The following is a 16,295-nucleotide window of genomic DNA, read 5'->3' on the forward strand; positions in this document are numbered from 1 at the left end:
ACACATCTTGTTTTCCTGGCTCAGCATGAAAGGATGTTTGTGCTTCAGCTGTAAATTCTTTAGTGGTAAAAAGATCTGGGTTTAGCCATTTTGTCCTCATACTGACTGACTGTTTGAGCTAGCCTTTGGCATAGTAACACTATCAATTGAAGAATTGACAGAGATCTGTCATGCAATGAGTCAAAAGTATTTCCCCTACGGCATTACCATAGGGTTGTTTCGGTAAACCCTCTCTGAATGGTCATGCCTCTATTCATTAAAGATAAAACACAACACTCCATTCACAGATACAAAATTGCAACACTGGTGTCTTCTTTAACGTGGTGTCCAACCGCTCAAAGTGGTGAATTAGTTGGGGCTAAATCTTCTGGGCCATGGCCTTGAATGCCCAGTTGACACCCACAGGAGATTAGCATAGTGCAAAACAGCTGGTATTCCAGCACTAAAGCGTACTAATGTGCAGATTAAATATCTAACATCAAACAACATCAAATGGCTGTTAAAGTTATGTGTTTGAGCATTTCTTGCCAAATCACTAGTAAGGATTCAAAGTTAAGCACTAGTGTAGTGCACAAATCTCTTTAAAATTACATATGATGTTTTCACACTTCAAAGACTGACTAAGCAATTGTGATTTCATGTATCAATTAGTTAGATGGTACCGGTATGTGGATTTTGTTACTTTTCAATATGGCCATGGTAACTAGCCTTTTATCCCTGTTCTTTCATTCTTTATGCTAAGCTAACCGGCTGCTAGCTTTATCTTTTTTATTTACTGTAGAAAAATGTTAGCGATATCAATTTTCTTATCTATCTCAGCAAGAAAGACCAATAAGTGTATTTCCAGAAATTCTAATCAAATCAAACTACCCTTATAAAACAATTATCAGCATTGAAATTGTGAAGTTGACATGCAATTATCTTGCAAAACAAGCTGTGAGTAAAGCCAAGACTTTGGATGTTAAAGCATTTATTACCAGTGATTTAACATCCACAAAAAGCTGTAATTTAGGGAAAGACTTTAATGTGACAGAGGCTCATGTTAGGTTATTTTTAATTCCCAATGAACACAAACTTTACCACCAAGCCATCGAATAACTTTGTTGCTACGGGGAACACACAACAACACCATAATGAAAATGGGGTTGGATGTATGTATTGGTGCATGCTAAGCATCAAACCTCAAGATTTTATTGGAAGAAACACGCAGGGACCTCGGCGGTGAAGAACGAATGGATGAGGGCGTTCTGCATAAAGCCTTAGGAATGAGATGTGTGACCACAGTGGGGGTTGACCACTGGTGGTAGAAATGGTTTGGTAGACTAGCCAAGTAAGAAAGGATTAATTATTTCCCTGCCCGCAGAGACTTCTTTCACCTCCTAAAATACACCATGGTCATTAAGACTGACCAAAATGTGAATCAAACTTTTCCCATCTTTGCCTGTGAGCCCTTAAAGTTACATCAGACTTCAGAAAACAAGCCCCACGTCTCACATTATGAAGACATTGACCTACATTTCTTTATTAGTAATACATTCTTATCAAAAATCTGATATGAAAGCTGACTTTTTGCTAAATCAAATTCTGAAGCGAACAAGTCATACTTGGAACAGGAATCACAGTCAACCTGTGATAATATCTGTATAATCTGGAATGTTTTCCTTTTCGTAGCTACATCTTAGAGATTCATAAAACTATTGGGCTTTGAATAGCAAAACATGAGCAAGTTTGACTGGGTATGTCTTTGCTAATGTTCTTGAATAACACCTCCTGGGACTAGTTTCAACAGTCTGCACTCTCCTTCCTCATGCACGAGCTTTCGTCTGTGAAATGCGGAGCTTAATCTGTTGTAAAGCCTTCTGCTAAAAAACATCTCTCTTGACATTCTCAAATGTAAAATCTAGAGCAGAAAAAACAAATGATCTCTGTCCATTTCAAGGTGTTTCCCTGTTTAACAGCGTCTCACCAATATATTTGGGCTGCGTGATTTACTTGTTTCATCCCAAACCTAAATCCAAATCTAATAACTTTTGGTTTGCATAAAAGCTTTGAAAATAGAGCCAATATACTTTGTTGAATCCAAAAACAGTCTGTACCCCAAAACACAGTGCTCTGTAAAGTGTTCAGTTTCCTTTTCTGACTACAAAAAGTGCATGTCCTAAGTAGACTTATAATTCTTGTCTTCCTCCGTTACTCACAGTGTTTGCAGTGGTTGAGCAGCACAAAGTTTTCATTGTTTCAGCTGAGTGTTTTAGATTTCTGCTGTTCCCTCCAGTTAGACTGATGATCCAAATATTCGAGGTCAAGTTATGAAATGAACAATAGTCTTTCACACGTTCTCTGAGTGAGATGAATGTGTATAAACTTTGATTTACACTTGGTCTGATGGCGATTATTTCATTTCCCATTCACCAAGTAGCTTTCAAATTGCCCTAATTATGTTCAGCTCTTATGTAATAAGGGTTTTTGGCTGACGCTCCATGTTGGAAAGAGGTAAATGGAAGAATTAAACATTTTGTTTAAATAAAAACATGAATGACTTGATTTTCCGCAGCAGGATAGAGAGACTCTTTTGCCAACTAGCTGATGGTTTGCCACTCGTCACTCTGGAGTTAATGTCCAGTCCAACACACGAGATCTGTGACGGGACAAAGTGATAAAGCTGGGAGCTCCCGAGTTGTGTGGTGTGATCCAGACTGGGATGCTCGCGCTGGACACCTCTGCCTGCTGTCAGACTCTTGTTTTGACAAGTCTGTTCAAAGCCAAATGGCTCCATCCAACCACCAGACAAGCTTTTCATATCAGTCTCTTTTCTGCACTAGCTGCCATAAGCTGACAATCCAAGCCATTAGATGTGGGTTCGGAGTTTGTTATTCTCAAACAAGTTAAAATGAAAAATGAGCTTTGCCAAGGTGGACTTGTGCTGAGCTTGTAGGGCCTGTGAAAAACAATTTATTATTACAATCCTCTTTGGCATCCCGAGCCCAGCGAAAATTGGTTATCTGTCTGAAATACATACACTGACAAATATGCTTTATTTAAAATTGAAATTTATAGAGACAGAGGGTAAGGAAGCACCTCAGAGATTTACACTGTAACTGTGAGTGAATGAGTCAGCTGTGGCCCATACGTTACTTCACATAAACACTGTTGTGGTCTAGTCATGCTGAGTGGGCTACGCAAATGATTTAAGATGTAAATAGTTCCAGAGGATCTGGGTCACTGCATGTATGTGTGTGAGTGAGTTAGTGAGTCTGAATGTTTAGTGTGAACTGGATCATCAGAATTTCTCTGTCTATCTAAGAGGCTTCTTTTTCTCAGTGGGCAACCTACCGAAACAACACACTCACTACCGGGATGATGGGATGTGATGTTTTCCCAAGTCTCCGCTATGGGGTTTCCTGGCACTTAAAAAAAGCCACCTAACCAAATTTCCAAATGCAACCCCCACCCCCCCCCCCCCCCACACACACACTTTTCAACATCAAAGTGTACCTAGTGTTTTGCTTGGCAGTGCAATTCATTGGGTTCTATGAACAACATGGTTTATGTACAGCATCAGCGGAAGCTGAGAGATCAGAGGGTTTGCAGCCTTTTTTGACCGTCCTCCAGTTCTTGGTCCTGGCGTGTGTTTTCACAGTGCTCCACAATGTGCTGTCTGCGCTCCAACACTGCCTCCTCTCCAACTCATCTGGGTCAAGAGGCTCGGCTGGAACTGCCATCCATGCTGCCTGTCATCCCTTCACGAGAGCAAATATTCACATGTTAAAATGCTGCGATTAGTTCAGATACGAGAGCTATGTAGCAACTCAGAGCCAAGTTATACTTTTGCAAAAGAATTCTTGGCCATCACTTTGATTTTGTAACTTCCACGAATGTGATGAGCTTTTGAGGTTTAGCTCTAATTGCTTTCCGTACATTTGAAATGAAGAATAATGAGTGAACGTGGACCACGCCAATTGCTTCATGTCTTAGTTGGAGGCCTCCTTTGCTATCAAATATGAACCGATGCTTTGATCAAGTATTTGGACTGAGATTTATCAGCTCATGAGAATTTTTTTCTCTTTGAATGTAATTATTGAGCACATGTTCAGAACTGGAAATAAGACATGTCATGTACTAAACCCAGTCGAGCCTCACACTGCAACTGAATCTCCCTCATGTAATCAAAGTGTTTACATAACAAAACATAATTTGGTCAGTTATTTCAACATTGTATGTTGTTTTTTGGCCAATAAGATTGATTGTTTGATGTTTTTATGAATATAATTATTTGCGTTATTTCCAAAAGCAAGATCTGCAGATTGATACCTATGTCAAGGCTATGGAGCTAAAGCCAGGCAGCAATTAGCTTAGCTTAGCATGATACCTGCAGGATGTTTGTATACAGATTAGAGAGGACAAGTGTTAATTAGTGAGATTTAGAGGTGCTGGAAGCTGTAATTTTGAACTTTGCACCATAGAGCTGAGGACAACAAAGTGTGATGATCATACTGCAATAATAAGGACTGCTCAACTTTTAAGTGTAGAAGCTTTTCAATTGGCAGTGAACAGCGTCAGGAATATGGACTCATATGAAAGACACATTTTATTTACACTTACTGAGTAGAGTGCGGCTCAGGCAGCAATTTTCTGTGTGAAGTCGTGCAAGCCTGATGATTTCCACAATTAGAGGCAAGGCTTACATAAAAAATCAAGTAGATAGCCCAGCCAACCTGACCAAACCTGACCCGAACCAGACAGGTATTCTGTTTGCCCCAGGAATGGGCAAGTGTAAAAAATCCATTAGATACCTGACTCAACGGGCCAGAGTCAAATATCCTCACTCTAGTCTTTACCATATGCTAAATCACCACATGTCTTATCATCCCTGTCAGTGATTGTATTGCTATAATTCAATACCCAAAACATTTTTTTCCATCTGTCTTTTCAAACCATGTTCCGTGTAATCTTGGCAGAGGTCTTCAAAATTGCTTTCAAGTCACCCAGAACAAGGCAGGGGAATGGTTCCTCCTTGGATCGCAGGGGCCTTGAAGTTCCCTAATTATGACATCAAATGTGCAGTGCGAGTTGCACTTGCCCTCACCACCCCCCTAATCTGCAGGACGAGAGGGCAGCGCTGAGCTCATGCTTGGCGGAAGTCACTTCGCCATTGAAAGTGAGAGAGAGACAGAAATAGCAACATCTGGCCAAGCCAAGGAAGACAGGATGCTTGTAGGCCAGGTGTCCCCCGTCAGCATTGGAAAAAACGTGGTCATAATTTGGAGTGGACGGTGCAGCTGGGTCACCTCCTGTCTGTCCTTTCCACCTTGACACAAGCACCTCTTATTTCCCTGGGACACATCCTATCCCTGGGCCTCGCCCTTTACAATCAGGATCTGGAACAGCAGCTGTTAGCTATAGGTGCTGCCTGTAGTCGTTTGAAAAGATGACGCGAGAGACCATTATCAAACATTTGTCTCCCTTTTCCCCCTTTCATTTAGTGTCCCATTTTCATTGGCAGCAGGAATGTAGCTTGTACTCTGTGAGGAGAAGAGACATGCATAGGCTTGTGCTACATCTAGCAAAGCTGGGACAGGGTGTGTGTGTGTGTGTGTGTGTGTGTGTGTGTGTGTGTGTGTGTGTGTGTGTTTGTGTTTGTGCGCGTGTACATGTATGCATTTGTGGTAGTATTACGTGTTTATTGGCCTGATTACCGTTGTATATCTTCAGGGGCGGATTCAGTGTATAAAAACATAGTGTGTGGCTAAAAACCAAATACAATAAATGTTAATGCATGGTTCATATCCTCATTTGGTTTTTGATTACAACCTCAATTACATCACAGGGCCACAGGTGTGCTTTGTGGATGTTCTTCTGATCTACCCGACATTGTTCGTCTTTGTCTTGCTCTGTTGACTGTCTGTCAGGGCAGATCAGTGGGATCCAGATGTTTTTTGTGGGGCTGAATCCCAGCACTCTCTGAGTTTTCCTAGACGCCCAAAGCCAAGATAGGCCCATCTGCCTTTCTGTCTGAGAGGCACGCACCACCCCCTAGGTCGCTCACATGAGCTCAGCTTCCAGGTCGTGCAGCACAGGCTCGGTAATTGACCCAAATCAAACGCTCACTGGTTAAAAAACGCGCCCTTTGCAGCTCTGGCCGTGCTTTGTTCTTCGACCCTAGTTTTAATACTTCCTCCAACCCAGGGCGACCCTCGGGATGTTGCTCCCTGGTTGGCCGCTGTCAGACAGAACAGGGAGTTCATAATCTAGTCAAGCAGACACAATGGGTGATGGAGAGGTTTTGTAGTCGTGATGGAAAGATCCACACAGTTTTCTCCGAGGCAAACCGACCAGCCACACGCAGACATGCACACATGTGTGCACACACTCACACACAAGGTGGAACCTGTGAGTCTTGCTCCCTATGGTTGCCTGATACTTTATTTTCTGTTAATCAGTGATTAAATTGTCTCTTACGAAATGTCTTTAATGTTGAACCTAATATTTCATTAATTAGTGAGGTCAAGGCTCTCTGACTTACAGCAGATGTTGGTTGAGAAACCTTGTGTGCTTGAAGAATTATATCGTGTTATTAATTTAATTAAAACTCTAAATTGTTGTGTCTTATCTATTAAATCAATTAAGCAAAGCTATGACCTAAGAGTGCATGTTTGTCTCTCAGGGATATTATTTTCTGTTGCACACAATCACCGTGCATAAATGGATTTCACGGTAATGACCATACATAGCTGATGGGAGTGTATATATGTGCAGGACATCAGCCTTTGTCTGAGGTCATATGTTTATGGTCCTGTGTTGATGTGATTGACAGGACCCAAGTGAGACGGGGACCCCCTGACACCTCCCCTCAGCAGACAGGGACCTCCCGCACTGTAAAACGTTATCCATCATCCTCTGGGCCCATCACCTCCAACGCTCTACCTAGCGGTAATGGGCACGGCGGTGAGCACAGAAACTGGCACGGACACAGACATGGACAAAACAACGTGCCCTCCTTTAACGCTCAAAGGGCCACTGGGGACAGTCAACTAAATGGACAGTTCAACAACGCGCTGCAACCAGCAGGTAAGGAGAGAAAAATAAACACTATCTACTCTCACTTTACATGCATACTTAACATTTCCACTCTCAAAACAAACATAAGCCACTTTTCGCTCAATTCACAGAAGCTAACACATCCTGTGGTGTCATTGCTAAATGCAACTTGAGCCACAAAAAAATTGGCTGCATCCCAGCAATTCCCGTCTCCCTCTGTCCAATCCTACCACCCCCTCTGCGGTCTTCATCCCACTGAACAGATGGATGTTTCATTTTGAAGCTGCATGTAGTGTGTGTGTGTGTGTGTGTGTGTGTGTGTGTGTGTGTGTGTGTGTGTGTGTGTGTGTGTGTGTGTGTGTGTGTGTGTGTGTGTGTGTGTGTGTGTGTGTGTGTGTGTGTGTGTGTGTGTGTGTGTGTGTGTGTGTTAGCGATCAGGTATTACTCATGTTATGGGGAACTAAACTATTGACACAGTCACATTGTGGGAGCTTGTCCTCTTTATGGGGAAAAAAAAGAAGTCCCCATAATGTAAATCATTAAATTGTTAGGGTTTGGCAAGTAGTAATTATAGTTATGGTTAGATCAAGTGTCCAGGAAATCAATGTAAATCAATGTGTGTAGTTGCTGGAGAAGACTGTGAGTAGTGTGTTTGTTCCTGCAGGCACTATGATATCTTTAGAAATCTGCACTGTCACCTCTCCGACATGACAGGCACTGAACACTGGCGCCTCGACCGACAACAAAAAAAAAGGAAAGATCTCGTCTTTCCTAATTTTTTATTCCCCTTTCACTACCTCATCTTCCTCTGATCCACTATCCAGCGTACACAGCTGTCTGCTGCTCATGCTTCCCTTGTTTTTAAGCCGTCTACCAGGGCAACGGCTGTTGAACAGCTTCCCACCATTACACAATGTTCACTTGCACTCACACTTTCTTTGTCTCCTCCACACATAGACATATCCAAAACACCTTCTCCCAAAGATAAAGTGCTTGGAGGCTCGCCCGATACCTAATAGTATTTACTCTGCCATTTGTTGGCCTGTGGCACATCCACATCACTCATTCAGCTGTAGCGTGCCACTAGCCAGTCGTCAGCACACACCCTCACATACTTAAAAACCCTTTGCCCAGGCGGGGATTGTGTCACAGTGAGTGTGAGGGAGAAAGGATGCAGCTCGTCTCCAGCCTGTCTCTGCTGCTGCTTCTTCTCAAGCAGGTGTGTGTGTGTCTTCCAGGGGCCAACCTCACCTCCAGCCTGGACCGCATCAAAATCGTCTTCACGCCCATGCTGTGCCGCAGGGTGTGCAGCGGTGGGCGCTGCTACAACAGTTGTGAGAAGGGAGACATCACCACGGTGTACAGTGAGACCTCGCAGCAGCAGCAGCAGCAGCAGGCAAAGAACCAGGGCTTCAGACTTTGTGAGTGTCGACTCCAGGCCCGCTGATCTTTCCCGCCTGCTCCCTCTTCTCTGTTCCTTTCTCTCACTGTCTCTCTTGCTAACTTTCCAATTCTCACAAACTTTCCTTGTGTCTCCATCCCCTTTTTTATGGGCTGAGCTTTACAAAATGGGTTCCCAGTGGCATGCTGTACTGTTCTGAATACCAAGCTCATAGAAGGCAGAGTGGAGGAGATTAAAACTGAGAGCTATGCTGAAAACTTTCACTGTCAATAAGAAAGAGAGACATGGAAAGTAGGAGAGACGGCGGTAGGGCAGATTAAAAGCGGGCTGTGTAAAAAGGGGACTAATCTCCCCTCGCGCACACACACGTGGTGGTCCAACGCTCACAACACTTAGCCCCATCTCTTTGCGGTTTACGCCTCACGGCTGGCCCCGCTGTTAACCATTTAATGTGCTCCCTGGGAGAGAAGGAGCGTATGAAAGAGGAGAGGGAGAGGCAGAGGGGAGAGAAAGAGTAGCAGCATGAGCAGGATTTTATAGGGATTACATTAAACCTGCCATTTATCCAGGGGGCTTTGCTTCAAATTCACGCAGGAGTGTCCGTGGGAAGGGAGGGTGTGGCCAATGCCAAGGAGAGGGTCGTACCCCTGCATGTTTCGTAGTTTGCTCAGCAGCTATAAGGGTCCAACTAAGACACAGACTAACTACTTCTCGTGGATTAGAGGTGAAGGGTACACATACCACAGACATATACATACAAGCCCCTCGAACATGCACCCATCCTTCACCTCAGTGTACAAGGCTCGTTGGGGAGGACCCAGCTGACTTATGAATATATAAACAGGTTGATATTGCAGATTTATGTGTCCATTAATGGGGTTTTGGAACGTGGTGTGGATATTCCAAACACTTCAGCATCCTGGCAGAGGCCGCCCACACGATTACATTCCTGGCACCTCCGCTTCTTCCCCCGGCAGCAGTTTGTTTTTACGTCCCATTTTTTATCATCTACCAATCTCCCTTCATTATGTAAAGGCACGTGTTAAAGAGCGTGTTAAAAAAGAGATTGCTTTCCATTTAGGCGAGCATCCTGTTATTTCTCTGGTGTGCGTGTTAGTAGAAGAATGTCAAGTGGACAACAAACAGTTATCTCATGCTGTTGTTATGTTCTTTCGACGGTGCTGTAAAATCAGGCTGGGTACTTATAACAGGTTCCCTGGGTACAGCACTTATTAAAAGCCTGATATTAAATTGAGTTGAAGTGTGTTTATTGAGGGAGAAGGGAGTGTGTTTATTTGGTTGTTAGTGGTTGTTAATGAGACGGATAGGCAGACAGGGAGCGTGGCGTACAGAGTCGACAGTTGATTGTTGTCTAAGAATAGTTCCTGCCCCATGTGGGGTTGGGACTGGCCTGAGAAAGACCAGGGCTACATCTGATAATTCAGCTAATCAGAAGAGGCCCTCCTCTATGTCTGGACACAACACTGGACCCTTTTAGTTAGTTTCTGTCTCTCCATCCCTTGTTTTCCATCCACTATCTGTTCTTCCTCTATTCTTATTCCTCTGTCTCTTCCTTCTCCGGTCACACTGTTGCTAATGCTGTGCGACAGGGAGCTAATTCCCTCCATGCCACTGAGACTGTCCAGTGTCTGTCTGTTCCCTGTGTGCACCCTGTTAGTGTGTTTCTGTCTCTCTCGATGAGTCAGAGAAGATGCAGCTGAACAATTCACTTTCCATCACTAGTGTCCTCTTTCATTCCATTGTATTTGGGCCATTCGCATCTCCAACTACCTTTTTAAACCTTCCTCATATTTGTGTTGTGAGCTATTTCTGAGGTAGAAAAAGTTCAAGTCTTCACTTTTTACATCCTTTGTGCCCCAGAATCGTTCTTTTCTTATTCGTCACGGTTGGATGAATTTTTTTTTCCCCCATTTGATAGTCTTTGATGTTTTGAGTTAGGAGAAGTCAGGTCAGAGTGAATCTGTAGATGGGAGCAGGCCCAGGTATGTAAGGTGCTGAGCTGGCACCCATCCCTTACGCCAAAAGATAAGGCCGGAGGAGAAGGCTGTGAAAGCAGCGCTGTCAAACACCATCTGGCCAGTGCCGACCTTCCCTCTTTTTCTCCCCATGGTAAATTGCAACCTATAAATCAAAGTGTGGACAGAGCACGTTTTGGAATTCAATTTACTTATATGACTAAGAGCAAGTTTCCCTGCTTTTAAATTTTGTACAGCATTCGATAGTTTGGAAATTTAAATTTATTTTCCTACAGCCAGCCAAGCAAGTGTTTCTTACAGATATGCGTAGACTTGTTATTTTCTTGTAAAGTTGAGTATGTAATTACCTTGTGAGGCAAAACATGCCAATGAAGGAGGTGCCGCACAAGGGGCAGTGTTACAGCTCTGCCCTCGGGACAAAGTTGAAACTCCTGCCGATGCTAAAGCAGAGAACAGCATGACCATTTCTGTTTGCAAACTATTACTGTTTGCAAACAAACCTCGCCCATATGAGGCCTCGGCACATGCCCTTCCTGTTAGGACTACTCCTTCTGTTTCTTATTACTGCATCCTCGTGTAAGAGGTTGCATAAATCTGTCTAATTAAATGTGGCGTGTTGTTTTCTCTGACGAATTTCCAGCTTGTAATAACCTCTTTATCTTATTCTCTTGACACCCCATTCCTCTCGTTCTCCCATTCTATGCAGTCTTCTGTCAGATACCCTGTCATAATGGAGGCCGATGCATCGGCAGGGACCAGTGCTGGTGTCCTTCAAACTCGACGGGGAAGTTCTGTCACCTGCCAGTGCCGGCTCCTGCCAGAACCAACCCTCACAAAGATGGCAACCACCAGGGACAGAAATCTCCTTCCCACTCCATGTACACGCTGCCTCTGTCCAATCAGCAAGGTAATCACTTAACGCTGCGACCAATCGAGCTCACCAAGCTGACAGTTTGCATGTCAACTTCAGCTGCATCACTCTCTACTGTCTCCAAACGATTCGGCTTTTGTGGAGTAAGTAGACCCTGACAGGGTTAAGTGGATGGTGCAACACACACCGTCAGAACTGTCCGAGCTGTCAGAACTGTCAACACAACTTGCTATTGGTCAATTGAACTCAACACAAAAGATTTACTCTGTGATTTTGCCACAAAATGTCCCTCTTTTAAATGTTAGATTGTTCAGACCTTGATTTTTCGCCAATTGTTCCATATTAAGTGCAATTGCACACTTTATTAAAAATCTGTTTACAATGTATCACTCTGCCTTTGTGGGCCAGCAGTGGAGGTAAGACTCTATTTTGAGCATAGCGGGTAATAGATGACTCAGTGGAAGTCCTCATATTGTTCGCACAATGCTGCTTTCATCAAACATGAGTGAAAATAAGAAACAGAGCAAGGAACCATCATGAAGCTATAAGAAGGAATATACAAAAGAACGATTTGCTCACTTTCCTTCTCTTCTGGTATTCTTTATTTCCTCCTTATATCTCTCAGAATCTCACCCTGTCAAACAGTAAGTAGAAGCAGAAGCTCCGTCTTAGATTATTTAAATTCCATTCAGAGATCTCTCCTTCAGTTCAAATAAAATGACTTGAATAATCAGAATTTTAAGACATGAGCCTTATGTCTGCATTGTCACGTCGCCAAAAATAAATTAGCCGTCTCCTCTGCCTGCTCTAATACACGCACAGGCAGTTTCATGTTCAGGACTCTTGATAAGGTTTATTTCTTCTCCTTGGACTCAACCTGACGTTTGTCTGTGAATGTATGATTCATGACAGTGGGTCAGGATTCTGGGAAAAAACCCTGGCACTCCCTGAAGATGGATGTTTCCCCTCAGTCAGAAGGACAAAAGAACTCATTCTCTTCACTGCAAGAACCTCTCAGCTCCTCAAAAAATCTGTTTTTGGTCTTTAAGATGATTTGATTTAAACCAGAGGATCCAAAACTCTTTGTGTTGTTGTTGTTTTGTAGTATTTTATGGTGTATTCACTGCCGGGAATCTCCCCATGTAGCTCTCATAACTTGGTGATGAAGCAATCGAGTGTGTTAAATACGTTTGTGCAGCATGTCAGCTGATAGCTTGCAAACATATGTATACAGCTTTTATCCCATACATTATTCCAAGTTTGAAACTGTAAACTATCCACTATATTGTGTAAACTGTGTGTCCCTCCTTGTCCAGTGTCTCTCCACCCATCCCTGGTGAACGTCCACATACAGCACCCTCCAGAGGCCGAGGTCCACATCCACCAAGTCGCTCGGGTACAGCTCGGGCAGAGGCCGGCCACCACAGAGGGTGCTCACTCTGTCCAGCAACGCTCCCAGCCTGGGAATGGACACGAAATCACCAATGAGCACAACAGCAGGCACACACAGACCAATGGGAACGGAAATGGACATGACCACGCCAGACCACACAACCGTCAGAATGGCAATGTGGGAAGATGCTTTCAGGAAACAGTCGACGGACAGGTATCGTGTTAAGTCATTAAAGCACACTATGCACCCTGTCATCACTAGCTGGGCTTCACCACCTGGTATGTTCGTTGAACACAGGGGGAGAAAGTGTTGTTTAGCCACAGGTATCATTATGTTTCTGTCTCAAACAGGAAGTGGGTCTGTGGGAGTGATTTATGTAGTGTCCAGGATTTATGAGCTTTGACCACACTGGTCATCTCGTGTTCCACCAGTTTGCTAACAGAGGCATGTTATGAGTTAGGATGCGTTCAGAGGACAAATGTTACAAAATGAAAACCAGCCCATGTGGTCCTTCTCTTTGTGGCTCAAACAGAGAGACTTTTCATGGTCCATATGGAACCATGTATAACATGTAGGCTACTGCAGATATATTATACGAGATATTGTATAGTTTGTCATAGCATATATGAATGGGAAGGACCTAAGTGGCAATGCATGAGCTTGGCTAATTCAAGGCAGTTAAAGGTTGGGTTGTTAATTTGTTTCTGAAACACTCTTTATCTTATTTGTTGAAATCCTCTTCACATCCTGATAGCTATCAATAAAGAAAGTAATCTGTCATCGGTGACCCTCGCAGGACTGTAATAAACACCAACATGAAATGATTAGTCAGCACATCTGGCTCACTAACAAACCTGTCTACCTGCAAGCACCTTCCCCGTTGTCTCACTGCGCATGACCGGAGTTTTCAGCCGAGAAGGCAAATACAGCTGAACCAAAGACGGTAGCCAGAAGTTAGCGTGTAAGTCACGGAAAAATCGACTTGTAGCTGTTGTCAGGCAGTGCAAGTTCATACTTTTTGGGGCCGTAGCTTTGACGAAAGGGTCGATGGGAGGGGTTGAGATGTATTGGTTGCATATTTGTAAGTGTATCCTGCTCTTGCTAGCTTTTCCAGGATTACCAACCCTAGCTTTGATACAGCATCTGTATGCTTGGCCTTAATAAGGCATTATGATTGACTGTGAAGTTGCAACAAAAAAAATGATCTGCAGAGTTGTTTTTGCCAGGATTTCTCCTTGAACAAGTTCATTTTTCCTTAACTGAAATTATACCTTGCGGTCCTACAGTTTTTTTTAACCCCAATAGCAAAATATACAAAATAATTTTTCGTTTTTTTATAAGAATGTCCTCTTGGTTGCCTCTTTAATTTCAGATATTTCTCTTGTGCCAAAAATCCAGTAAGTAAAGCCCGATAGGAATCTCTTGTCACAATTAGCCAAAAGCCTTAATGATGCATGCCAGGAGCTTCATAGTTCTGCCTGAGGCTAAATGTTTATGTCCTCCCCCGTGTAACCAGTCTCAGATGTGTGTGGTTCAGTCTGTCCTCGCAAATAGGTATACACGCACACTCAACCACAAACACACTTACAAAAGTCCTACGTACACACACGCACACAATTGCGCACAACCAAGCATTCACAAACATGCAACATTCTTTCTCAAAACTTGTTTCTTAGATTTAACACAGATGTGCATTGTTGTTGTAGTGTGGCAAGCCGCTGCCAGGCCTAACCAAACAGGATGATTGCTGTGGAAGTGTGGGTGCCTCTTGGGGTCTCAACAAGTGCCAGAAGTGTCCAACCAAACCAGGTAAGCCCGACTGACAAAGCCATCAGATCTGAACAATTGTTTACTCCTACTTTGTTCCAATACACGATTAAATCCACTCTTTTTCTAATCTGGTCTAATTCTGTTGGTATTATTTTCTGTTGTGCTTGGTATGTTGTTCTCTCTGTGTTTTTATATTGTTCAAAACAGCCAGACGGGTTGGGCTCTGCTTTCATTGTGGTGTACAATATGGTGTTTTGTCAGTGATGCTTGTTATATTCCCAAACAGCAGATCTACACTTGGTTGATTTTTTAAGCATTCATCACAGGCGGAAACAATACAGACGCCTGCTGCTGATAATTAGCAAACAGGAGCCATCAGCCATTAGATTCCTGATCTACTTTAAGGAGCCTGCGTGACTTACCCGTGCACCCAATAGTAAAAATTAAGCAGTTTGCGCTTCTATAAAACCAAAACCAAAGAGTGAATGAAAACACATTTAGCATGAAGATGATAGTCTGGCACGAGTGCCACCCACCCTGTGGGCAGAATGAGCCAGCCTAGCCTTAAAAGAGTGAGGAAATGAGCAGCCCAACCAGGGCTGCGGTAGGTTTGAGAAACAGCAGCAGGGCGGTTATATGCTGGCTGGCAGGGTGGTAGCTGACACCCTTTGCTGTGGATAGAGAGTCTAGCTCAGCCTGACAGCTCTTGAAGGGCATGGTTATGTTCTCATAGTCCTCAGGGGAAGTAACTACAGTATGGTGGCACACAGGGACACTTTACTTTAAGTTGTTTCCCAGCACTCTTATTCATATTACGACCATTGCCCGCAGATGTCACACTCGCTGTCAGAGTGCTTGTGCCTCGTTTAAGGTCTGACTGGACCTTAATTAGAAGCAGACATAATCGCTCTGTGTTTCCCCCATCTATCACAGATACCGATCCAGCCTTTTCTCTCCCAGTCGCTATCTCCCTCAGCATGCCTGATTCCCGCTCTTCCTAAGTCCCCGGCACGATGTCTTTTGGCTCCCAGATGTTTTCCTCTGCTCCCTTCTTTGAAGTTTGCGGGAGAAACAGAGCGAATACCCCGCTCACTCATTTTTATGGTTGTTTTGGGGGTGGGGGCTGCATACTGTAGGCCTGGGTCCTAGGTCACACGCAGGCAGGGAAAAAGGATCGAGAATGAAAGAGAGGAAAAATGTAGTCAAAATGAAGTCAAAATGAAGTCATATACTATGACCAAGAAGTCTTGGATGGAGCTTTATAAGATAAATGCTTTGAATTCCTCCAAAGTGTTATTGTTCTCAGTTTAGACTCTTGGCCTGATCTTTCAGTTGCTTTATTCCCTCACTGGCCTGCATGTGTGCTTCTCATGTGTTTCACAGGAATTATGCGCAACCTGGAGACAACAGCCTCTGACAAATCAAAGCGGTTCTTTTCATTTTATTTCACAGTGAATGGGACAGCCATCAGCTCGCAGTGTCGAGAAAAGTCATATAGCTTTAGTAGTCTCCTGTGTCCTCTGTTGAGTGCGTGATAATGATGTCATGAAAGCCCCCTTTGTTTTTGTGGGTGTAACGCTACCTTTGGTCACTTTATAGCCGGTTAGAAATTGCACTGTTGACTGAGAGCAAACATTACCACATTTTTTTTAATTACATTTAGAGAGGATGCCAATATAACCATAGTTTAATGTTGTTCTGTTGCAGACCGGATTCTTAGTAAGTCATTGCTTCCTGGAATTACTTCAAATATCTACATCTATTTTCTTATTCTAGGTCCATTTAGCCTCCACGTTAATGTCAGTACATTTGCCTCACTCAATC

General features: G+C 43.5%; 1 protein-coding gene across 1 annotated transcript in view; it reads left to right on the top strand.

Annotated features, from left to right (window-relative positions):
* The window catches only part of LOC117756081 (latent-transforming growth factor beta-binding protein 2), an 85,835-nt gene that overhangs the window by 25,649 nt on the left and 43,891 nt on the right, over window positions 1–16,295 (top strand). Inside the window, 5 exon segments of the mRNA XM_034576398.1 lie at window positions 6,815–7,068; window positions 8,277–8,459; window positions 11,144–11,344; window positions 12,625–12,914; window positions 14,408–14,510. Of these exon segments, the coding sequence (XP_034432289.1) occupies window positions 6,815–7,068; window positions 8,277–8,459; window positions 11,144–11,344; window positions 12,625–12,914; window positions 14,408–14,510 (1,031 nt within the window).

Source organism: Hippoglossus hippoglossus, chromosome 22 (genome assembly GCF_009819705.1).
Source record: "Hippoglossus hippoglossus isolate fHipHip1 chromosome 22, fHipHip1.pri, whole genome shotgun sequence".
Classification (NCBI taxonomy): domain Eukaryota; kingdom Metazoa; phylum Chordata; class Actinopteri; order Pleuronectiformes; family Pleuronectidae; genus Hippoglossus; species Hippoglossus hippoglossus.